The 26,108-nt window shown below is 34.5% G+C and overlaps 1 protein-coding gene across 10 annotated transcripts in view; it reads right to left on the bottom strand.

Annotated features, from left to right (window-relative positions):
• The window catches only part of Nav3 (neuron navigator 3), an 813,909-nt gene that overhangs the window by 139,655 nt on the left and 648,146 nt on the right, over positions 1-26,108 (bottom strand). For 9 of the 10 annotated variants that reach the window (XM_013072315.3, XM_013072311.3, XM_087192477.1 and 6 more), the window contains 3 exons: positions 20,895-21,010; positions 4,670-4,778; positions 3,614-3,997 (listed from right to left, as the gene is read on the bottom strand). In XM_013072315.3, coding sequence (XP_012927769.1) covers positions 3,614-3,997; positions 4,670-4,778; positions 20,895-21,010 — 609 coding nt within the window. Of the gene's footprint in view, positions 1-3,613; positions 3,998-4,669; positions 4,779-10,526; positions 12,125-20,894; positions 21,011-26,108 lie in introns of those variants that run through there. The other variant, XM_087192480.1, reaches the window with a different exon arrangement.

Genomic DNA, 26,108 nt, shown 5'->3' with positions numbered 1-26,108 from the left:
GTCCAGAGTTTAAACTTGTTAGTTAACATAATGATGAGGAGGCCTGTCACAAGAATCCCTTTAAGTCTCACCTCCAAGTATTCACCCTCCATGCCTCTCAGGTAAAGACCAGTGGATGTCATCTGTCCAACTTTCCCTCTGATTCAGAACATTATATAGTTTAGTCAAGCTTACTGAGTGGATAATATCTTCCACATTTGTACTTTTCTTATAGATTTTCTTTTTAAATGCATATCCCTCATCTATAGCTATTTAAATCAGGCAAAAGAACAGAAATATTTTCTTATTCATTTATTTCTATTTCATACCACAATTTAGATCTTCTTTATTCTGAACTTTTAGCTTAATTTTTATTTAATTTTAAAATCAATTTTTATGTAACTTTGTGAAATTATCCACATATTATATGTAGATGTCCCTTGATTTCTGACTCATTCTGCTCCCAAAATAAACAGTTTATACCCTAGATAAACACTTCATACAAGAATGAATAAGAGCCAATTCTCACCACTTACAAACTCCATGTTTGTGAATTTTCCTAATCTGCTAAAATTAATTTGTAGTCTCCAAATCAATACTTTTAGCACTTTCAGTCAACCACAGATATGTGCAGAAAAGTGGAAAATTTGAGTGTCAGGCATTTCTAGGTGAGGGCAAACAAAGAAACACTCTTCTTATTTCAGCTTTCATACTATAAAAAGTATCCTATTAGTGGTCTACTTAGTGCTACCTTTTCCACACATATATCCTTTTTGTTGGAGATTTTGCTATTCACAATGGCTACCCTGTAACACTGGGGGGCCATCCTGTGTTCCTCAATGTATGAAGGATGTAATGTATCTCACAAAGAAATAACTATCATGAATAATGAGATTGCCTTGCACAGATGTACACACATATATGTTTGTGCATATATAAATATATGTACATACTTATATGTATAATTAAATATTCATACAATGTACTTGAATAGTGATATAAAAAATGAGCACACACATGCCCACAGTTAAAGAGATAGGGAAAGAAAAGAGAGGAGGAAAGAGGAAGGAGGTTGGAAAGAATGAAGAAGAAAAAAAAGAAAACATGAAGCAAAGAGAAATATCCTTAGCTATTCCTATGATGCCATCATGTTCTCTTTACTTGGTATTTTCTCCTATGCTATGTTAAATCCTTACAAATGTAATAGTAATAAGCAATAATAACTAAAACTTGTTTGATATTAACTATAATAAATATAATATTGAGAAGGATAAATTTATTGAGCAATTATATTGTGCAAATTAAAATTTTGTGGATGATTTTTTTCATTCTGCACACTATTGAAGTATTATAATTTTACCCTCATTTTAGATGATATAAAATGAATTTTGATAAGTTAAGCTTGAAAGGGACCCAAGGGTAGAAAGGGATTTAAATAGGCACTCTGATCCAAATACAACCTGTCCTGATTAATCATCATCTTCCTCTCCCATAGAATCCTAAACTCATTGAAACTGTTAGGGTAGATATCAGGAATGGACTCATGAGTTGGATCTCAGGAAATCAGAACAGAGTTATAAATATCATCAAAAGCTGGCTGTGTGTGTGTGTGTGTGTGTGTGTGTGTGTGTGTTAGGTCAGGTTTTCATTCAAATTTAAGCTTTTTATAAGTCAGGAAGGGTTACTCATGTAGAAGAATAATTCCTTACACTGGTCCTCTAAAATGCACAAGGATAAAGATTAGGTCAAATCCCGTATTACATAGGTAAAGTTAATTTAGAAACTTTTCCATAAATTATGAAGCCTCAGTTTTTTCATTCTTCTAATTTTATGGCTCAGAATAGTTTTGAAATTTCTGACAATTTGACTGGCTAGAGTAAGATAAAGATTTACTTTTCCAGTAAAATTTGCTTAATTTTATATGTATTATTAAATATCACTGGTAGGTGGTATGAGAAAGGAAAAAGAATATCAATTTTAAGAATTTTTCTTTTCAAATATTTCAAATATTTTCAAATATTTTTATATTTATATGTGCTTGAAAAATATCAGAAACGCAATTTGAACAGATACTGAAGCTAAATATATTCAATGTATTTTCACAGAAAAGAATCATTATTGTATCTTGGTGCTGTATGATATTGCACTTTCTTTTTTTGGTAGTGGTACTAGGGGTTGAATCCAGGGTCATCACAAGCCAAGTCCTTTTTATTTGTTATTTTGTATTGATGTATTTTTTTTTTTTTTTGGTACTGGGGATCGAACTCCTGACGTTGCACTTGAGAGGCAGGCGGCCGAACCACTGAACTAAATCCCCAGCCCTTTGCTTGTTATTTTGCAACAAGTTCTCACTAAATTACTGTGTTTCCTAGGCTCGGCTTAAAGTTGTGATCACCTTTCAACCTCCCAGAACACTGGGATTACAGGTGTGCACCAACATCCCTGTCCAGAGTCTCAGTTTTCAAGTCACACATACTGAGTTCTAGTGAAAGTCTGGCCTTCTCTGTGTTATACAGTGGGAGACATTAGGCTCAACGACTTTATGTGCAAGTATGTAAAAAATACTCACACTATCTGGGTATTGGTAGCATAAATGAAACAATGTATTTAAAGCACTTCAAGCACAGTGCAGCAGATACGAGGGACACAGAATGCAATCATAATTATTAACAGGAGTAATTTTAATAGAATATGGAATACATTCCACCACAGCTCATCCACTGATTAAACCAAATATTCCAAATTGCCAAAATACTCTTTATAATCACAACATTTTATTTTATTATAAGTGGAAACAGAAGGGAAACAAAATATTTGATTTTTTAAAAAGTGTATATGTGGCAGATGGTTTGAAATATCAACTTGCTTGGCTTTAAATCCTGCCTAGGAGACTGGTGGAGCACACTTCTGGGTGTGTCTGGGTGGGTCATTGAGGTGTGGCCATGGGGTCTATATCTGGTCCTTCTCCCTTTCTCTCCCCTTCTCTGTTTTCCTATATGGCAGGGAGCTAAATAATTTTGTTGTCCCATGTTCTTCTGCCATGATGTTTCTGCCTTGATTCAGCTAACCATGGCCTGAATCACCTTAAAATATTGGCCAAATTAAATCTCTCCTCCTTTATAAGTTGTGCGTGTCAGGTACTATGTCCAGCAATAGAAATGCTGACTAACATAGTCTAATGCCATCAATAGAAAATAAATAGGTTGAAACTTTCAGCCCAATTTAAATCGGAGGTATGTAATTAAAGAATGCTCAAAATATTTATTGCTCAAGGCAGCTACAGGAAGCCTAGGACAAAAAGAAAGTCAAGCATATCAGCAAAACTCCTCCTGTCTCCTTCCCACATCCTTTACTACAAAATCTGTTACTTAGGAACATGTTAAAGTCACTATGAAAACACAGACCACTTGTAGATCTCTAAGATAACAACCAAAAATGTAATGATTTATAATGAATACAAAATCTAAGGAAACCCTGGATATTTCACTTCCCATGACCAAGCAGAGGAGAGGTCCTGAAACACCACAAGGAACTTCCGGTTGCTCATGTTTTCTAGCAACTTTCCACAGCGAATGCACCCTACTGTAGCCCACTGCGCCTCCTCACACAATGCTCCAAGATCAGAGCCACTTACCCACTGTTGATATCGTCAGACCTGAGACTTTTCCCCAGGATATCACCATCACTCATGTATCCACCAACATCCACCTCAGAAGACATGTCCAGGTCACTGCTTGCTTTCTCACTCATGTCCATTTGTGCCATGTTTCCCAGCCGAGAGACAGCGGCTCTGCGGAGAGGGGTTGTGTACATGAACCTGGAGGGGTCAGTGTGGATAAAGCGACTGGTCCCACTGCGAGGGTAGCCAGTACCCATGGAGGGAGCATCTCCTGCCTGTAGTCGCGGACACGCCTGACCCAGCCTCCAGGTCATGGGAGTGGGTCGACCTGCCAGGTTGGGTATGGTCCTTCCATTCACTTCTGTCGTCACAGTGCTGTCAAATGTTGTTTCTAGGGTGCTGTCAAACAAAATGAAGAAATAACTATACTATGGTCCACCAGGGCCATACACCCAAAATGCATGAAGACAGGAAAGCCTCGAGTTGAGAGTCATATCTTAGAAGAATATGACTTTCACTTAAAAAGCTATGTTACTGTCTACGTTCATTTTGCAATTCTGATCACCTCTGTAGAAGTCAAAATGTGCAAAGACTAGTCACTCACATTTGGTCTTTGCTTGTTTTAATCACTACATTTTGGATAAAACAAAATATTGTTTCATTTTCTCAATGAACCCTTAACCTACATAACTTCTTAGACATTTTTGGAAGTTAACTACAATCATGCTTGAATATTTTCTGCCACTTCTCCCCAGATATATTTCAAATGTAATTCCTGCTGTTGTCCCTCTAATGCAGTAATGAAAGTCCTCTTCATAATGATCGTGGTAGTTGCAATAGATAAGTCAGTTTGAAAGGGAAATTTTATGGATAAAGGGGTCAAACCAAATCCATGGGTATATGCTGTGAATTTTCAGTTTAAAGATGATCATTAATTGATTGTCACATAAAATTCAAATGTATAAATAGTAAAGGATAACAGAAGTTTCTTCTTCCTACTATAAGAGAAGGTGATTGTTTGATAATCCTTTCTTCTTTATTGACCCAAAGACACACAAAATTGAGAAAAACCTGTGGCTTATCTGAGTCCCACGAAGGCTAGACATAGTCTCTTCTAAATTCTGCCTCAGATCTGCTATGTTTTTAACTGTTCTCATTCTTCTTGTTTCAGGGTCTTCACCTGGAAAAGAACCATAATAATAAATTTTTTATTCATGCTATTTACTGTTCTCAGGATAATTATATAGATACATGTATACTATAAACCTATCTTCTTAGAAGTAAAACAGTAGGAAGGAAATTCTGAATAACTATGATCACTCAAAAATTATAATTCTTCTTAATACAAATAAAATGTAAATTTAAAAAAATGTAACACTGTAAGAAATAAATTTGAAATTGTATAAACACAATAATATAGGTCTATGACCCTGATCATTGCAAAATTAGAGTCATTTGAAAGTATATTGTGCAATCCTCCACGTAACTGAGCTTAATTTTCAAAATCTAAAATTCTTCACATTTTAATTGTTTCAACACATCCCTGTTGCTAAGTATACTCAGATTAGTTGGGTTAGACTTCCTTACAAAGGAGATATATATTTAGGCTTTGTTTTTAGTTTTTCATTAGTATATGTTTGCAGTACATAAAGACTGCATCTGTGGTGGAGAATTGGCTGGCACATGTACAGGAACACATCCTAATTCTTTTTGATTTCCCCACCCTTCCCACCCCTCCCTGCTCCGTCCAATTCTTGGTCCACTTTGCATGTGCCAAAGCTCTATTTCCATATTTTCCTTAAATTCTTTTGTTTTCTTTTTCCTTTTTTAAAAAAATTGGAGAATAAGTGTGAGACCTTTCTTACAGAAGCAATAGATGTCTTGAGTCTTTTATATGACTAGACTCATGGACCAAGATTCACAGCATTGGATAGCTTTACTTTTAATTATTCTCCACGTTGTATAGGCAAGCAAAACATCCATACTGCTGACCTAAAGTTCAAGTAAAATCCTAGGCATCTAAACCCAAAATGGTTGTGTCTGATAGGGATTTAAAAACAAAACAAAACAAAACAAAAAACAGCTCTGCCAGTGTGGTGAATGCTGGCCTTATACCACAGTCACCTAGCATATGGGGGCAGAAGTGCCCTTATTTTGTTCATGCAATACTTCCCAGCTAGTGGCTATAGATAATAGGAAAAATGTGGAAAGAGAATAGAATAGTATAGTGCTTATTCTATGTAATTTGGCCAAGGGCAGAATGGGAGCTTTAAAAAGAGGAAAAAGAAAGCAGAGAAGAAAAGAAAGGAGACAAGAAATGGAAGGAAGGAAGGGGAGCCAGAAGGGAGAAGAGGGAAGAAACAAAGATCTGAAGGAGGAGGTAGGAAGAAAGAAGAAAGAATTAGAAACACATGGATTAAGATTAGGAAAGAGGAGAGGAAAGAGAGAAAGAGGAGGCTTGAAAGAAATTGGAGATAAAGGAATGGAGTAAGAGGAAGATAGAAGAAATGGAAAAAAACAAAGAAAAGTGATGCAGGAAGATAGCATGAATTAAATTACACTCTGAATATTGTCACATAGACAAATCAAGATGCATAACTATAATCTGTTTAATAATCTAGATAGCTCTTCAGCCTGCTAATCTACTTCCTTAGCATTCTGGCAATAACTTTCAAAATATATAATACATGTGACAAACATTCATAATCATAACTACAGAGTTGGAGGGATTTCAGAGATTCCATCGTCTTACCTGTCAGCCACAGAACTCATCTATGAATCCTGTGGGACACAGCATCTGCCTTTGCTTGATACCTTCAACACTGTAAAGGTTTCCATGTCTCTTTCCAATATTAGGAAGGGATAAGTGTAAAAACATTTGGGGGGAATGTGCCATAATTTGTTGCTCTTTAATTTCGACCCAGTGGCCATGGTGGCTCTGAAACCAACTGAACAAACTCACACTGGCTTTACCACAGTAGCCACTACAATACAAAAAGACAACGGCTAAGTCCTGTGTTACCTTTTTCAGCAAAACATTACTATGAGTATTCACTATTCCTCATCCCAGATGTTTGTTAAAACAGTTGCTGTTCTGCTACCAGTCTTTCAATCTGTTATCTTTAATTTATAGATTGCTTGAATATTAAAATGTGGTTAATAATAGCACTGGTACTTCAAATTGAGGAGATACTGAATAACTTCCTTAAAGTAATCATATTTTTCAAAAAAATGTAAAATTACATGTTGGTACCTCATGCACGTGGCATACTTTTTCTATGCTAATTCAGGTCATGAAATCTCTAATCCCATAGATTAACATACTTTTAGAACTCAGAACTACTAATAACCTTGGAGACTAATTATATTCTCCCCAGAAATATTTCTTTTACCACGCTTCTCATTAACATGGTAAAAATTAAATTAAATGGTTCTAAGGAAGTCTACTTTTCACTTTCAAGTAATCTGGTAGATCCTTTGAAACAAAAGGAAGGTTTTATAGGGAAAATTTTAAAGGGTGGGAAAAGAATATCATTATATTCAAAGGAAAGGCAGAAGTAACAAAGTGACTGATTCAACTGGGTCAGTCATTTTTCAAGTGCACTGTCCCCTGACCCTGACTCCCTCCCCTCTGGGAGAAATTTTAAAATGTAATCAGGCTGTATATCAATCACCTGAATTCAAATTGATATTTGAATTATTTTCAATACTTCTTTAATATTAATTTTAGAAACATTGTATTTTTAGACATTTTGTTTCACCAAAACTGTTTATATCCACTTCGTTTCCATCTAAAATTTCCTTTTTGCACTTCAACAGCTTTGCATCTTTAGATTCTGAATTCACTGCTTATTTTTGTGGTTTTCCTCATCTTTCATAAACATGGCCTTCCTCACTCCTTTGATTTTTCTCAACATGACATCCACTCATGACACTGTACCACTCACGGCAATCAGACAAATAGACCTCTCCTTCCAACACTTAGTGAGCAAACCATAATCACTGTCTGACTCATGTCATGAAAGATAATAGCCAAAGCAAAATTTATTACAGTAAATATTTTCAATGACCCAGGAAAGTCAAGTTAAAAACTAAGTGCACTTACAAACCCCCTAAGGATTGACTTCGTTGTCTGAAATGTCCTATAAATTGGTATTCAAATGATGTCGGAAGGTTTTGGTGGTAGTGGGGTGAGGCAGAAAAGGCCAGATATGAAAGTACACATAATATTAGATGTTTACTAAATAAATCAAAGCCAACCCCCATGAAAGAGATTTATTTAATTTCTAAATATATTCTCTCTCACTTGTATAATTTCAGAGTTAACTATTATTCCTGAAGGAGACTTGTGATGCGCTCAACACAATGGCAGCAGCTTCCATGCATTCTCTAAAATGGCACATTCTGAAATCCACTTGAGTTTTTACTTGTAAGAACTGTTTTCTCATTGCTTATAAAGTCTTCTCTATGAGTAGATCACAGAATAAAAGGCTTAATTTGATCCTTTGACATTATTACTTAATGGCAAATGGACCATTTAATTTGTGTGATCTGCCCTTACTTTTAAGCTTTTATTATATGTAGTATAATTAAGACCCAGCACTGCTAACTTTTCGTTTTGTTTTGTTTTGTTTTTTGGTCCTGGAGATTGAACTCGGGACCTTGCGCTTGTGAGGTGCCAGAACCGCTGAGCTAAATCCCCAGCCCAGCACTGCTATCTTTTAACAGAGATCAAATTATATATGAATGAATCTGATTGACAGAAAAGTATATTCTCTACACCATTCACGCTACTTATGTTATTATTTAGAGTATAGCCGTTTGACCTCTTTTGAGTTTTGTGAATGGCCCAACAATGATTTAGATGAAAATTTTAAACTCATCTGAAAAATTCTGACATTGTGTAAAAAATAGCAAAATATGGCCAACAATCTGGTAATTAAATATTCTCCTATAGAATTATAGCACATTTCCTGGCACACACCCTAGTCTGTCTAATTTGTTAGGATAAGCAAGAATAAAAAGTTGAACTCAAGGAACCCTGCTTAAAAACTTAGAAGGGGCCATTTTGAATCACAAGCAGAAACTGGCACATGGCAGAAATTCTGACATTCCTATGTGTTGTGAGCTGAAATGTATTTACCAACTTAATGCATTTCTACATACAGAAATGCATTGACAAGATTAATTGTCCAGAGATATGATTACTGATATTGGAGCTATTTCAATAAATTCTTACCTTACTTTGTATTTGCATTTTTGAATACTGGCACCACTGGTGTTGAGAGGGTCTCAGGGAGGTAATATAAATACAATAAGCAGATACTCTGTTCAAAACTCAAGGCATACAGACTTCTACCAAGAGGCTATTCTCTGACAATAATGATCCAAGTTATTTGTGTATAGAAAAGCCCTGTTTCATATATACACTCACCCAGAGCATGCTCTAAGTCAACAGAGCAACCAACAAGCACTGTCAGAGTACTCCACCCTGTTCATATAGTTGAAAATACTTACATATGTGGTACTTAGAACAAGATAATGCTAACATTTTAGAAGCAAAGGTGAAAGTGGCAGAGATTCTAAAATAAATACAAAGAAAAAAGAAAAAGACTCATAAGGATTAGAATTCTTCCTGCCTTTGTACTGCACATAGCTCTTTTATGAGAAGCAGTTCATCAGAGAAGTCACACAATGGTCAAGAGGTAAACCTTCAGTGTCTGAGTACCCAGTGCATTCAGATTCAGGAACCACTATTCTAACAACTGTAGAAACATTACTCTTTCAAAGCCAAATTGACATGAAAAATTTAGCTCTATCTTCCTCTGCTGTCTCTGTAAGCTTTCTTCTACTAAAGCTGGTTCACTGAAACAGTCCAGACAACCTCATGTAACATCTTGTTACAGGAGGGTTTACATAAAGGAATAAGATCAAACCTGTATTTAGTGTCAGATACATGAATCAGAAACAAAGAGATCACCATTCAGCTATAATTCTTTCAAGCTTAGGAACCACTAAATGAAATCCTTTGTGAAAATACACATTGACATAAAATATGATGTGCTGAATGGTTTAATATCTAGAGATTTTTTAAAAAGGGGAATGTACTACAAAAGTATAGTTCGGTAGAGCACTGAAATTGGAAACATCAATTAAAATGTACTCATTTTAGATAAGTAGCAAAGTGGACATTTAAAGTTTAATCACAAAACTGAAGAGTCACTTTACATCTTCATATCTGTATAAGTAACTACTGAAACTCATCAAAAAGGTCTAGTCTATAAAGTATGAAAACAGTATATAGTCATCAACATAGTTTAAGTACTTATAATCTACACATGCAGGAGCAGATTTTGCCAAGCACCAAAAAAAACCACCAGTCAATAAAAAGCAGTAGCAGCCTCTGAATTTCTGAGAGTGTTGCTAGAATGCAGGGAGCTTATCTCTGAGGTATATAAAAGGGCTACTTAATCAGGTAACTTGGAGGCAGCAGAAGAAACTTAGCTATAGAGAAAATTTTATCAAAAGGCCCTTCATTCTTCATTCCAGATGTGAGATAAGGTCACCTTCAAGGAAGCTGAACAAACAGACTTCATTAATGACTAAGTAACAAAAACATGCTTGGAGTTTCAAGAGGTTAACATTTATTTATGGAGATCTAGAATGTACTGTACAGAAGGCCAGCAATGCCCATGGCAGATGGCTGGTATTTACTTTCTCCAATTAGACTTTAAAACTGGTGCTCACAGCTCAGTTTTACAAGGAGAATCACTTGAAGAAGCAAGGAATTTTAAAAATTGAGTAAGTATATTTTTAAACAACATCAATCTGATGAATGGAAGGTGGCTGACCAATACCAGGAATTTCATAGGAAATTCTAAAATTTGTTAAAATCCTACACATATTTTTAACAGCAAACTGGACTCACCCAATAAGTCAGTGTAAAGTGCCTGTTCCAGGTCGCCAAGCATTGTGAGAATCACATCCTCATCCAGGTGAGCTGTCCCTTCCCTCAGGCAGCTTTCCCCCTCCTCCTCTGGCCAGCTTCTGCTGATACTGCTTGGCTTCAAGGATGAGTTTTCATCTTCGGACCTACTGTCTTCATCACTGTCACCTTCCAAGCCCCTTCTTGCAGACCAGTCCTCCAAGTCCTCACTACAGGAATGGCTGCCTCCTGCAGGCAGGAGGCTCCAGGATCCCGAGCTGCTGCTGTGGTACAGAGACTGCACAGAGCGCGAGAGAAACCTGGACAGCGAGCACCTCTCTGCATACTGAGATTCCCTCTGACTGGCCTTTGCAGCATTTCCAAACCAGTTGGAGAGGCGCACAGTGGGTCTCCTCTCCCCTTCACTGCTGAGGGAAAGATTGGTGAGAGACTTTTGTTTCCGAAGGCATGCCCCTTTTCTCCTAACTTCTTTGCTTTGAAACACAGAGAGTTCAGCAGGCCGTTGCATGGTTCTTCTAATGTTTTCCTTCCTTCAGTTGGATTTTATTTTGTCTTTCTACACTGAAATTGCAAGTGGCTCTTTTGCTTTTTAATTAACACATACACTGCAAAAAAAAAAGCTCAGCCTCAAACATTCACAGAGGATTCTGAAGATACAGTAGCTATAATCATTTGCCCACATTTGAGCCACATCCCTTCAGCGATCAGTAGTACTCACAAACATTTTGCTTAAATATATCTGAAGCAGAAAAGAGTTCACCGAAGACTCCACTCCAGCTGAAAAGTAGCCCAGAAAGCCAACTATGTTTTCCCATCTTCATCCAATCGCATGTCTCAGCAGGGTGATGCGTCCACATTTCTCTCTATTGCTTCTGCGTTCCGAAATCCAAGGTAGTGAAGCACGAAAGATGCCGCTTGCTTTTTTTCTTCCTGCCTCTCACCACCCTTTAACTGATTTAGGTCTGTAACCCTTTACTCTAATGAGCTGACACAGTGCAGCAAGTACAGCCTCCGCATCAGAGCCCAGTGAGAGCTGAAATTAAGCACGGAAGCCCAGCCCCGCACGAGCCTCTAGCGTTTTAGTATTCCACCTGCATTCTCAGATCTATGGCTCTTCCTTGCTGCTGCAGTGGAGGCTGCTGGCTGCCATGGCAGCAAACATCCTGCTAAATTAAAACAGAGGCACAGAAGCAGCTGTCCAGCCTAGAATGCCACAGGTTTCAGAGCCAAGCTTGAATGAGACACTATACTATCAACCCTCTGCACATTTACACGACTTTCAGCCACCCCACCTCCAACACGGACACACAGACTCACATACACAGCACCCACTCCCGAAGCTGAGAATGACAGACTGATTCTCTATAGCTGCAGGCAGCTGAAGCAAGCAGAGCTGTCTTTTGAATGTTGGGATTTATGCTGTAAAAGCACAAATCAAATTGAAGAATGTAAAGACCTAAAAAACAGAGCATGACACCCTCTACTCACTGACAGATAATGCTTTAAAGGGAAACACTTCACCTCATCTTTAAAAGAACAAATCCAAGCCTTTCTTTTTAAATCCTGAAGCTACTTAGTAAAAGCACAGTGTGATAATACAAATCAAAATTTCTATTTTCTCCTTGAAAAATAATAGCAAATGTAAAATTATATTCATATGATATTTTATATAATATTATATAAATATAATAGCAAAAATAATAGCAAAAATAACCTGAAAGGTTTTTTCCCTAACATTCTGACTCAAAGCATACAATTGAAAGTTTATGGTCAAGTGTACAGAATATAATGATGTGACAGAAAACAAAAAATACACATCATGTCTTTTGATACTGAGCATTTCTTCAAGACTATTCCTGCACCTATCACAACATAATCAACTTCATGTTTAATATTTTGATAAAAATAGAAAGCCTAAAAGTAAATTTCTTACATTTACTTTGCACTGGTTGTACATTATATAATACAGTGATGACAGTCTGATTTTTAAAAAACTTTTAAAAACAAATATATGATGTAGTTGAGATCATGGGTATCATCACAGTAAAGGAGAAAAGTATGAAAGAAAAAAGTTTTCAGAAGTTTTTGCTCACAAGTAGCCCTTACTAAAAGAGGAAAAGTGAAAAATACATATAAATATTTAGTTGTTTTATTCAAATTGATATAAAAATTCTCATTATGTTCAGAGCTACTGTGGTAAAATTAATTGTGATTTTTCCACCTCCTACTACTAATCTCAACTAGGAAAACTGCCTAATTTCCTAACTACATAAATTAGCATTATAATATGCAATGCTTATATCTTTACATATGATAACTACTTCCTTTGCAAAGTTAATTATGGCTTATGTCCCCATTCAAGGTGGTGGAACACTTAGATCTAGTTTATAGAACTGTAGAAGGAAATTAGATTGAAAGAACAGCTACTACCTGTGATAAACTTTTGCAATAAATAAATAAATTGTGAATGCTGATTGCCAAGTCTTTTAAAAAATTGTGTTTATGTGCTATGACCTCAAATAAAACTAATATGAATGACAAATCATTGAAATTGATAATTATACTTCTAAAACATAATTTTGTTAAAAATATTGTATAAAAGATCAGAATGCTATTCCTTTTGGTATTGTTGAGCAGACATTTTTTCTTCACTGTGAGTAAATGTGACTTGGTGAATTTTTAGGTAATGAAATCACAGTGAAATTTGTTTAACTTACAAAGCTTCAATTTGTTTGATGTGTATCACTCTAGTATATAGTGATGTGCCCTAAAGCCTGTCAGATTCACAAAAAAGCACACCCTAATACTTTAACATATCAATTAATTGACCTTGTTTGTCAAGAAATAAAAGCAATAATTATGTCTTTTCCTTACACATGAGTGCAATATACTAATTAGCTTAAATAGTGATTCTCAAATTTAAATGTTCAGAACCATTTTGAGGATTATTAAAACAGTTTGTTGGGCTGCAGACTCACCTCTGCTCATCAATACTGAATCTGCATTTCTCACATGTTCCCAGATATTGCTCTCTCTCCTTTGAGAGCTATTAGGCTGAAATAAGTGATTTTCTACTGAGGGTCATTTCCTCCTGAAGGGACATTCAACAGTGTCTGGGAATATTTTTGTTCATCATCACAACTGAGGTGGGTCGTGGTGACATCTCAAGAACAGAGGCCAATGATGCTGTCAAATATCCTATAATCACAGTTCTGAGCCACATAATAATTGTACAGTCTGTAAATTCTGATTTGGAGTGCCTTTTAAAATCAATGATGCATTTTTGCTAATATTAATCTCCACTCTACACTGGTTGTAGCACTGTTTGAGGTATCCTGCATTCCAAGGCCTGTGCTCAAAAAGCAATTCCAAGATGAAATACATTGATCTCATGAAAGAGAAAAAAGGAGAGATGAGTGATCCAAGGAATGGTTTTGGAAGGTTCTGCTTGGGAATGGCCCATGCCATATTTCAACTTACATTTCATTTATCAAATCAAATCACAGGGTCCGTCATGATTCAGTGGGAAAGGATATATTATCCCCTTGCAAGGGAGAATCCAGGAATGGATCAACTAAAGCAAAGAAACCAGTAAGAAGGTGCTTGTAGAGAAGGATCATAAATATCTTGGGAAAATATCCCTAATAAAGAACACTTCAAAAGGGGATTTTTTTTTTGTTTATAAATATTAACTTGTAGTTTCTATAATTTTACCCTTGCAACTACATTAGTCCACAAGTTCACTCTAAACAATAGTAGGAGACCTACTTACTAGTCCCCAGAGACATCTCTCCCTATTGCATTGAGGGTACATTCAAATATGGTTGTATTTATACTTCTTTAGATTCACACATATAAGTGTATATTATACCAGGTGAAGGGGGAAGCCTCAGTGCAAAGGACATAAACATGCCCAGTCAATAGCAAACATGTAAATCACTCTCATTTTGTCAAGGTTAAAATAAAGCTACTAAAATGTTCTGGAAAGGAAAGATTTTCAGCTCTTTAGTAAACATAATTACAATGCGTCTAAGTAAAACATTGAAACTTATTTAAATTACCTGAGCTTGATCTACTTGATCTTTATAAACATTCAAGAAAAATGTAATATAAGTGATCATTTACAAAGGTCTTAGATGCCAGATATTTCCCATTATTTAAAAAAAATCTAGTAACTTAGAAAAAAATACATGTAATCATAAGCTCACTCTGGTTTTGACTTAAATGCTTACTTCTACAAGGATTCCTTGAATTTATGCAGTTATTTTACTATTACTGTTTTAAGAAATGACATGTCTGCTTCATTGACACTGAGTCAATTTGGCATCTATCAACATTTTTCAGTTGAATATAAATTTCAGAAAAAGTTAAAAAGTGCATTTAACAAATGTTAAATATGATGTTTGATATCCTTATGCAAAAGAAAAGAGCAAATGTGAACCTATGCAAAAAAAGAAGAGATAGAGTTTCTTGAGTGATATGAGTTGAATGAAAATTTGGGTTCATTTTGTATTTGCCAGGATCTCTTGGCACTTGATGAAAGGGATGGCCTCAGAGGACAAATTATTTTTTTTCAGTGAATGTGAGAATAAAACTCAAACCAAAGCAGTAAAATCTACACCATCAATTCAGCCAGCCTGTAATATCAAGGTCACAACATGAATCTGAGAGGGCAGGCTGTAAGCAATAAGCTTATTTATTCATTGCTACAAATTATGTAATACATAATAATTGCTGGAACCACCATCATTAGATCAGTAAATGTCATGAAGTTTTCTCCAAAAGAAGAGAGTAAAGAAAGGAAATTTGAGGGATATACTTAAAACCTTTGGAGATATTCTTGAAGATTTATTAAGACCACCAAATTGCAAAAGTCATGTCACTCATTTCTGATGATTATCTTCATACCATAATTTACATTTTTACCTTTGCTACCATTTAATGACAATTTTTTTATAATTTCAAGTGAGTTAAATTACATTGATGAAAATGTCAATAGCTAAGCTTCCCACTTAACTTAGTGAATCCCTCTAACAAGTCAGCACTGTAGTGTGAACAAAGTTTTCTCCTTAACAGTTTTACAAATCTTTATATGTCATGTATCTTGTGGGTTGTCCAATGGAGATTTCACATTTTTTAAAAAAAACCACAAGGTTTTTCCCATGTAACTTGTATAAATTGCGGAGAAGTTGGGAAAGAGTAGTTTCAGACACGGCTTCACCAGGCCTTAGACATTTCCTACTGTGACCTTGGGTTTATTCTCTGCTGTTTTAGGTTTTCTTTTCTCTGCCTGTTTCAGTGAGGATGAAGGCAACTAGTAGAAGTGCCCAGCTTTCTTTTTTATTTGCTTCAGGCCTGGTGGAAGAGGAGACCATCTCTTTCATAACAGTCCTAGGAAAAATTCTGAGATTGAGTTTCATTTGTTGTGACTCAAATAGGATGGGCCATTTGTCCATTCCTGAAACTGTCAAGATAGGATTCCTCTGATTGGCCATACTTGGGCCAATTTCATTTGGTGTTATGGAAAGAGAATGATCCCCAAAGAAAATCAAGGTACTTTTATCAGAAAATGAGACAATGGACATTAGTCAGATAAAACTACACCAAGATTTCAATGTAAGCTTATTGTGCAGGCAAAGGTGATTAAGTGACAGATTGCCACACTGCCCTGGACTCCTTCAAAATTACTGTGCATAATTGTGTGCTTATATTTGTATTATTTTCAGATATCTTTAAATTATATAGGCTTCAAAATATATAAAAACTGGATCTTAGCCTACCAAGACTGATTTCATCTGTGTTGTATATCATGACAATCATTTTACGTGGGAAGCAAGACCTAATTATTTTCCATTGGGGGCTTACAGCAACCATCAGCAATGAAGAGTTCAACAGCTGCAATAATGCTGAAACTTTGGGTTATATCGATGAGCCACCAAGATCCCAGTGAATTCAGGAAAAATGCCAAGTTTTACCAAAAAGAAACTGATGAAAATAATAAAGTAAATAGAATTTGTTCTCAGCTCATTTTTGTGAAGTCATTTCTTCCTGGAATATTGTTTCCTGATTTATTTGTACACCAAGATTCCACAACACATGTCTAATCTTCCTTTAAAACCTGTTTTTCTCTTTACAACTAACTTAGTTGCTCCCAAATGTCAATTAACTCACTTACTTACGATTTTAAAGTTTATCTATTTGTTCCTTACTATAACAGAGGAGAGGTTGTCATAGTAATCTTTGTTTCTCCAACTTTTGGGATGACTGACCTATATACAAAGTGATGATTACTCAAAAGACAGGAAGAACAGCCCCATAACTCTCAAAAATCCTTTGAGTTCATTAAGACCATAAAGTCACTTAAGATACACAAAAACAAAGGAAAAATCCAAACAAGTAAATAGCAATACAGAGGCCAGAATTCATTTCTTGCAATACTTAGAACACTTGTCTACTCGTATTTGCTATCATCTATGAAGAAATGTTCTGTGGGCCAGTCTATGCTGGAATCCAGTACCAAAGTCAAGCGCTCGTTCAATTTGTCATTGTCCAGTAGCTATAAAGTAGTAGCGATAATAGAAGTAAGAAAAAGCAGAGATGTGGAAGGTATGGAGACTCTCACAAAGGGAAGTCATGTTAATATAGGAAAGATTACATGGGCTTTAAAATTCTGAAAGTTTCCATCTTTTATATATTTATTCTATTTGTATGTTCTAATCCTTCTTCTTCTATTTTTACATGTTTTTTTCAAATTCCAGCTCATCAGAGAGTATTTATGAACTGTTACATTGCTTCTTTTGAATGAATAAACATTTTAATTCTGAGATTCTTTGATTATTCAGTGAAGGTATCATCAAAATTAAATTTTTAATTTCCACTTTGGTGAATTCCTTCTGATGAGTGCTATTCACCCTAAGTTCACTGTGATTATTACTTTCTCCATGCCTTCCAAAGCCAAAGGTATCTTTCATAACTTTCCAGTCTATTGCATAACTTTGTCAACACTTGAAAATTACTAGGTTCCTCCTTCAGTGTGGCTTTCATTTCTATGACATGTCAATTGCACTAATTTCATTTTTACACACATTTATAGAGTAGTAACTATATACCAACCCTTCACTGGGACTATGTCAACTGATAAAACAGAGAAAAATAGAGATGGAAAGAAATAGCTGAAATCTGGATATATTTGAAAATATAATTACTCTAGACTATCTTAGATTGTTTAGTATCTTATTTCTTATAATGAGATAGCGTGAGTACAGAGTATCATCTGAATTTGTTTCATTTCTGAAATGCTGAGACAGAATAGTAAGAGTTCTAATACTGAAAAATATCTCCAAAATTGATTCAAATACACACTGCTTGTTCATAATTTCAGATAGCAATCAATACCCCAGAAGCCTAAAAGATACTCTATCAGACTAGACATCAGGTATAAAAGATAGAAAGAAATCATAATGGGTCCTAACATTTCAGGCCTGAGCAAGTAGAAAGATGGAATTATCATTCAACAAAATGGAGAAGATCAAAATGAAATTTTTGAGGAATAAAATTTTTAAGATTGAGGGAGGTCAGAGGGAGGAGAGAGGAGGGGAATAGAAAAAGTATTAAGTTGTGTTATGTACATGTACCAACTCCACAGGATGAATGTAATCATTGTATACTGTAAACCAGTAAAATTAAAAAGTTTTTAAAAATTAAGAGTAATAAGAGGTTCAGTTTTTGGTATAACAGTTTGGAAATATCTATGATGTTCAGGTGCAGCAGTTTCGTAAAGAATTGGATATTTGAGTCCAGGATATAAGGGAGACAATTAGAACAGAAACATCTGTGAATTATGGATACATGAATAAGACTAAAATCCATGATGGAGTATTAAATCACCAAGGGAGCTTGAGTAGATAGAGAAGTTCAGGGACCGATATCTGAATCATTTTAATCATAAGAAGTAAAAAGTACATCAATCATAAGAAGTAAAAAGAATACCAAAAGGGAGCAAATAATAAAGTTTGAGGAAAACCAAGGGAATTTGGTACATTGAAAACCAGTCTAAAGAAGAAACATTCTCAGAGGAGGACAAATGATCAATGAGAGATGAATAAGATGAGGACTGACACTGATGGTTGAAGTTGGCAAGCATTATTGACATTGTGTTAACTGGAAGAATGGTTTCAGTGGAGACAGGACTAAGAGCTCGGTTACAGTAGGGTTAGGAGATAATGGTGGAGGTTCTAGACTTAGGTTAAAGGTTACCTTTTGTGAGGGTGAGACATAACTGTGTACCTTATGTACACCTTATAAAACCTTATTGTAACACATACATATGTACAATTATTACTTGTGAGTTAAAAATGAATCATTTTAGAAACATAGGTATACTAACACTGTTGTATAAAATTACCTTCAAGCTATGTGAAAAAGGTATATATGAAACAAATAAATTTCATGTTAGACTTGGGTCCCATTCCATGATACTATGTATGTGCAAATATTCCAAAATCTGAACATATCTGAAATCGGATACACTGCTGGCCCTAAGCAGTTCAGATAAGAGATGCTTACCCTATACTCAATTTATAACCTACAGACCACAAATAAATATCATTCCTCTTCCACAGTCTCAAGTTTGCATTGAGAGAGATTTTTCCCTACTGCACTAGAGGTAAACTTTAAGCAGATAACAGTAAAAATGACACCATCAGATAGGACTCATTTCAGCATTTATTTTCTGTTTCCTCTATTCAAAATTATGATTCTATATAAATAATTCATTACTATTACAAAATAATATTATTCCTTCTATTTAATCCATTAAAAGATTATATTAAAGTCTAGCTTATATTTCACATTCACATATTCTATTAAAAACATCAGCATATTAAAAGGAAATATAAAAATGATTAAATATTAGGCAGAATAAGAAACTACACAAAAAAATTAAATATGGATTATTTATTCAATCAGCTATTCATTGATAAACTAATTTTAGAAAACAATGTTCCTTTGTGAAATTCAATTACAATTAAAAATCTATTAAATTTATTATCAGCTAAAGATTTGATCTCTGGTACTTCACAGTCATATTGTAGACATTTATGAATAAAGAAATATGGGAAGTGTATGCCTCTTTTGTCCTGTCAGGTTTATAAAACTTCTGGTCACAATACAAATACTCAGCATCATTCTGGCTGTGGTACTTTGTAGAGCTAAGAGAAAGCCACTTCTTCCAAGTATATGAAAAATCAACATATTCAATCTCCATAGTCATGTCTTTCTATCACAGTTTCTACCACTTCCCTATATTGGCTTTTTGCTGTATTCACCATTTGAAGTCTCTGATGCCTAGGGATCACTAATGTTAATTCTAAAAGTACTCTAGGGATGTCATCTGTCATTGTTGTCAATATGTACTGGAAGATACTGCAGTAATGCCTAAGTTTGCCAACATTTATTGTAGGACTGCCAAAGTATGGATGTTTATTAACTCCCTAAATTGTGATAGTGTTATTTTCATGAGCTTTAGAGCAATAGTTATACTTTGAGTTCTGGAGTGGTACACTAATTATGACAACTGATTAGTTCATTTAGTTTTTTTTTTTCTTTGTACTTACAGGAAGGGTAAAGCAGATTTTTTTGAATAACAAACACATCTCTACTTGTATGCATTCTTAGAAGCAGATGAAATCTTAAACTCACTCTTTAGGAACAGTATATTTTGTTAAGAAGTTACTTAGTTCTTCATGAATATAGATCAGTACATAACATAGTTACATCAGAGATTTTCCATGTAGGCCTGGGCTTGTGTGAATTCCAGGAAAAACATTGGGCTAAAGCTAAAAAATCTGTTTAATGCACTTAAAAGCCTGATAAATTATATCTGAGGCATATATATTTTTCATACATTACCTACATATGTATAATGAAATATTTTCATAAATTTCTTCCCAAATATACATTTGAAGCAACCATGCAGAAATGTTCTAAATGATACACAATTGAAGACTGAGCAGATCTGAATTTAGTCATAAAAATTTAAATCAGCATTTGATCGTTAGTATATTTTTAATCTTCAAAGACAATAGTAAGTTTCCCCAGGTTTTCTTGATTATATTCAACTTGACTAAAGGCAAAATGACCTACAAAATCAACTTTTGAAAGTACTACCACTCTTTTCAGAGCACAAAAAAGAGACCTCCTGAACCTAATAGCCATATATCTAAGAATCTCTGAAACAATAGGACAAAGTACAGAGCTGCAAAAGTACATCGTAAGTGTGATTTAACAAAAAGATTTAGACTGATTACAAAAATTCTGACATTAGATCTATCCATTAATTAGGTCACTTACCAGATATCTCCTCCAGGCACTGCTTGGCAGTCTTACTATATGATGAATCCATCTTTGTAGGACTGGTACAGGAGTCCGCAGATGGTAAAGAGGACCCTTCATTTTCTGAATGTGCTCTGAAATTAGCCAAGAAGATAGAAGTGAATGGCAGTTGTAGTGACCAGTGATTCATCAAAGTGGAAGTTCTCCAACATAAGAGGAAATCAATTTATAACAAGGTAGTTTTTCTTTATGACTGGATGTTCCAGGACTGTCTGTCTATAGGGAAATTTTGATATTTTTAAAAAATAAATAACTCAAATAGGAGATACTAAATTGAATATCTGGGACTTTTATAAATTTTAAAGCTTGTAACTACTAATAACATTTTTTGAGCAAAAGATTTGATACGGTCAAACTGTCAACTTTTTGGCTTATTTAAAGAAAATATGGCCAAATTTCATTTTATAAGAATATTAAAAGCACTGAAACACACTTTAAATTCTTTGTTTTTCATGAAAATCCTACAAAATATATCCTAAAGTATGAGAAATAAATAATGAATTTGCTGTAGGGTATAAAAATTATGATTTTACTTTAGATTATTTCATAGGCTGGGGATTTAGCTCAGTGGTTTTATCACCTGCTGAGCAAGCATAAGGACCCGAGTTCGATCCCTGGTACCAAAAAAAAAAAAAAAAAAAAAAGAAAAGAATGTTTCATACATGTTAGTCACCCAGAAACAAATTACCATTCTTAGATTTACCTTTTATATTTTATATTTGCGCACATGTACATAGTGTATATTTGTGTGTGTGTGTGTGTGTGTGTGACTAACAAAAATGGTCAGTTGAATCAAATGAAAAGAACTCAATAGAGGGACTGCACACTTTTGATATTCTACACTTGTGTCAGGCAGATTCTTCCATTTAGTACTCAGATAAACATTATAAAAATCTCCTTACCATAGCCTCAAAATATACATATATTTGATCCAAACCATTATATCTTTGAAAAATTCTCAGCATGAATTAAGACCCAGAATAAAGCAAGCCAATACAGGATTACATGCTGTGTTCTTTGTAGATCTCTCATTTACCTTGTAAGACTCCCCTTTCTATTTCTGGGTACAGAACACGGCAAGTAATCTCTAAATATTTATTGTTTTAGTATCATTTATTAAATATTTATATGTTAAAGGAAAAATGAGTATAATTTCAAGTCAATTTTATAGAATACATTGCTTTTTTCTAAACCCTAATTTTGAAAAAAAAAAAAAAGCATAATTGGTGGTATCAGAAATTGGTGATATTTAATTGACAGATGTAGAAACTCTGAAAACTTCATTAAGATTTTATGAAATCATAGAACTATCTGCTGTATGTATATATGTGTGTGTGTATGTATCTATACATCATATATAGGAAATGATATATAAAAGAAAGAGAAGAATTCCTATACAAAGCTATACCTTTACTTCCAATCATTTCTGGCAGATGATTCCTATTTTATTCTAACTTAAAACTGAATATAAGAAGGAAGAGCAAAATTAAGACAGAATTGATAATGTGAAATAGGAAGAAAAGGTCCAAAGGGGTAGGAGAAGTGGGAGGGATAGGGGAAAGGAAAGAAGGGAAAAGAAAAAAATATAAGAAAAGGATGGTGAAGGTACAAGTTCCCATTGATGAATGTAAATGTATATCTAAAATGTACCAATGAAAGAATTTAAGGAAATAAAAAAGAAGTTAACTCTTAAAGCAATAAGATTTATCACTAAGGTTGGGAAATTCTTCAATGTTGCTAAACTGGAGACATTTTCAGTCTTTATTTTATACCTGTCCAACATTTCAAACAGCAAACCAATTCAAGAAGTTCTCCTAATTCACTTCATTGACCAAATTCTCTGGTTTTTTCAATTTTCTCTCAATTCTATATTTTCCTCCTCTATTTTCCCCTATATATAATTAAATGCTGTGATTGTGGGTAGTAAAATGAAGGGATACAGAAAGAAAAACTCTAGTTCTTCAAAGCCATATTCTACACTTCCAATTTTCACTTGGTAGTCTTTGTACAGTTTTTGTCATATTCACTTCATTATTTCTTTTCACACAAAAATTCCAAAATTATCACTCTTAATCCAGCACTTTTCTCTAAATTCCAGTTATGGAATTGACATCTCCTTTTGGTGGTCACAAAAATATCCCAAACCTATCATGTACAGAACTGAACTCACAATTTTTTGTCAAAAAATTGGTTCTCATTCACAGATCCCTTGAGTATGGTCATTACAGAGACTACGGAGCATTGCAGTCTCGTCTGTTTTCTTACCAGTATCATCTCGCATAAACCTCCCCATTACTCTCTCCATTGTGGCCACAAGAGTCTTTCCCAATTCCCATATCTCCTTGTCTCAACAGGATCTTACTATTCAATTATTTTCTTCCTATGACATCCAATTCACTCTTTCCCTTCAACAGCTCAGTTGACTGTTTCTTTAAAAATACTCCCTAATTTCACTGATTAGGTGAAATCAACTCCTACTTTAAGGACTTAGTGCTCCCTGAGCCTATCTTTTCAGTACTTCGTATACACATGATATAAAATTAATGCAAGTACTTGATGAATATTTATCTCCCAAATTAGACTCTATTCTCTATGTTTAAACTCCCCATTATTCGCAATGTCTAGTTCAATGTCTATCACATAGCTTGTACTCAACAAATATTTGATAAATGAATAAATATATCAATAAATATATCATTTTATACAAATAATCAATAATGATAGTAAAACATATTATTGCTATCTGGCAAAGTTGAATAATGGTGCATGTATATGGTCTGAATGTAAAAGTTGGACCCTCACTATTTATTGACATGTGTGATATTGGCAAGTTATTTAGCCTCTGAAATTAAGTGTTTATCTGTTAAAAAGAGAAAAAGATGGCCTTGAACAATAATGTGAATTCAAATTTTATTATTACTAAAATTTTGGAAAAGGTTTCGTGAGGCATATGGAGTTCTAGTCAATATTAAAACACACCACACAGCCAGTTTAATGTGCAGTCTATTTGTTTTCTTCCGTGTTTCCTAGCTTCTCCCATTTTCCCTGTTTACTGAGTGCCTTCCCTAAAAATTTTTGAAGTTCACTATGGTTTATTCTTCTACTTGGGCTTATTTCTTGTGGGCCACTATAACTTCCTGACCTCTTTCTTACTTATTGTTTCTGAAATTAAGATTTTAAAAGTCCTCTGAATTTTCTAAGGTTATTCATTACATGTTGAAGAAGTTTAAATGGGGAGTATGTTCTGAGACTGGGGTCCCCAAGGAAAGCCGACTGGCTGCCTGCCAAGAAATGTCACAGAGGCAATGCCTTGGTGAGCTGGCTGTGAGCCAGGATTGGTCTGCAGTCCTGAAGACTCCACATTCACACATTCATCTCTCAAAAGCTGAGTCCCATGAAGTAGTTCACTGAGAATGCTAATTGGTTCTTATTAGACCAAGATCAGCAGCTGTCATAAGAGCCAGAATGGCTGTGGCCTGTTAGTTATAAAGTGCACCACATCTTTATCTAGAAATATTCAGATTTTGTTTTGGGAGTAGAGATTTTGCTTTACTCTAAACATCTTAAAAAGCATTCCTCAGGAGCTGACTTGTGGATATCTTCCTTACTGTATAAAAATTATTACTCAATTGCATTGACTAAGTTCCTACTTCCCACAATGTTCACTTTTCTGACAGCTCAAAATTGACTTGGAAGCTTTTATTTTTTAATGTGGCAGTGCATATTTCCAGTTGCTGCACTCTATTTTGTTTATTTGGTTTAAGTCACAAGATAATCTTATTTATCTTCAACTTCCTTGGTGTATTTCTCAAGGTGTCACCTGTGTATATGGAAACAGACTGACCAATAGAAAGAACACGGAGATGTTAAACTTGATGTAATTTTAAAAAGAATTCAGAAATCACTTTTGGTTTATTTGTATGTGTATAAGAGTAGATGTCTCTATATAAGTTACAAGTTGTCCATTTATCTAGTATTTTCAACTCACGGTTTCATGAAGTTAAATTTTAACCAAAATCTATAGAGGGACAATCAACGCTAACTGATAAGGTTTTTATTTTTATACAAATCTTCAAAGTTGACCAACTAAATCTCTGGAGAATTGTAAACTGTCCTCTGTTTTTAATGCATAATTGATGCCAAATGAATAAAATATATGTAGGTTGATTTATGAACGAATTTATAAAACATCTAGAAATAGAAGGTATATGTTGACAGAATAAATACCACAGTGTCATTGTTCACTGCTCTCACATAAGCTGGTATTTCCTTCAAACTAACTGCAAAAAGTTATGCCATGATATTCCCTCAAAATATTTAGCAGACATGACCCTGTGCAAGTTGTCTCCACATGGTCATGGTGCTATAAATATCTACTGAAACTATAAGTTATAGTATTGTAAAACATTATTTAATTTATTTTGAGTTCAAGTAAAACAATAGCAAATGTGGTATCATCTACTGGTCAACAGTAAAATTTGCTTACTGGACACTTGAAAGAAGTTGGTAATAAATCCTAGATACTATCAAACTTCAAATTTCTAATCTTATAAATATGGCTTTGTGTATTTATATTTTGAAATATACAACTAATGATGGAAATGTGTATGTCTATACTTATATGCATATTGCATAGTTTTGATGACTTAGAAAAGCTAAGAGATTTTCTAAGCTCCTGAGGAATGCTTTTTAAGATGTTTAGAGTAAAGCAAGTCAGACCACAGCTTTAAATATTATTCTTCAAAGGAAAAACTATGAGGAAAAAAAAATGGAATCAAACTCTGTGTAAATAGGGAAGGGTGGAGGGGGTGAAGGGTGCACAGGTAATGGGAGAAAAAATAAGAACTAAGATACATCATGTTCTGGTACAAAAAACCAATGATAAATGTAAATGTATTTTATACCTAAAATGTACCAATAAATACATATATAAATAAAAAATATTACTCTTCAAAGAAAAAAAATCAGTTTTGTAACTCAAAACCAAAGGCAAGTTAGAGAATATATACTAGAAATCTAGAATGCTTTGAGCCATAAAGAAAGGAATTCTCAAAGAGTGGTCGAGTTTGCTAAAGGGACTCATTTGCCAGCCTGAAGGAGCTCCCAGGGGCTCAGTTGGAATGATCTAAGCATCAAAATGAGTTATGGTAGCAATGGAGTAATCCATGGCAT

This window comes from Heterocephalus glaber, unplaced genomic scaffold, assembly GCF_053883595.1.
Source record: "Heterocephalus glaber isolate CG9 unplaced genomic scaffold, H.glaber_assembly_v1.0 deba00001571, whole genome shotgun sequence".
Lineage (NCBI taxonomy): Eukaryota > Metazoa > Chordata > Mammalia > Rodentia > Bathyergidae > Heterocephalus > Heterocephalus glaber.
The sequence above is the reverse complement of the archived record's forward strand: the minus strand, read 5'-3'. Positions and strand labels throughout refer to the sequence as shown.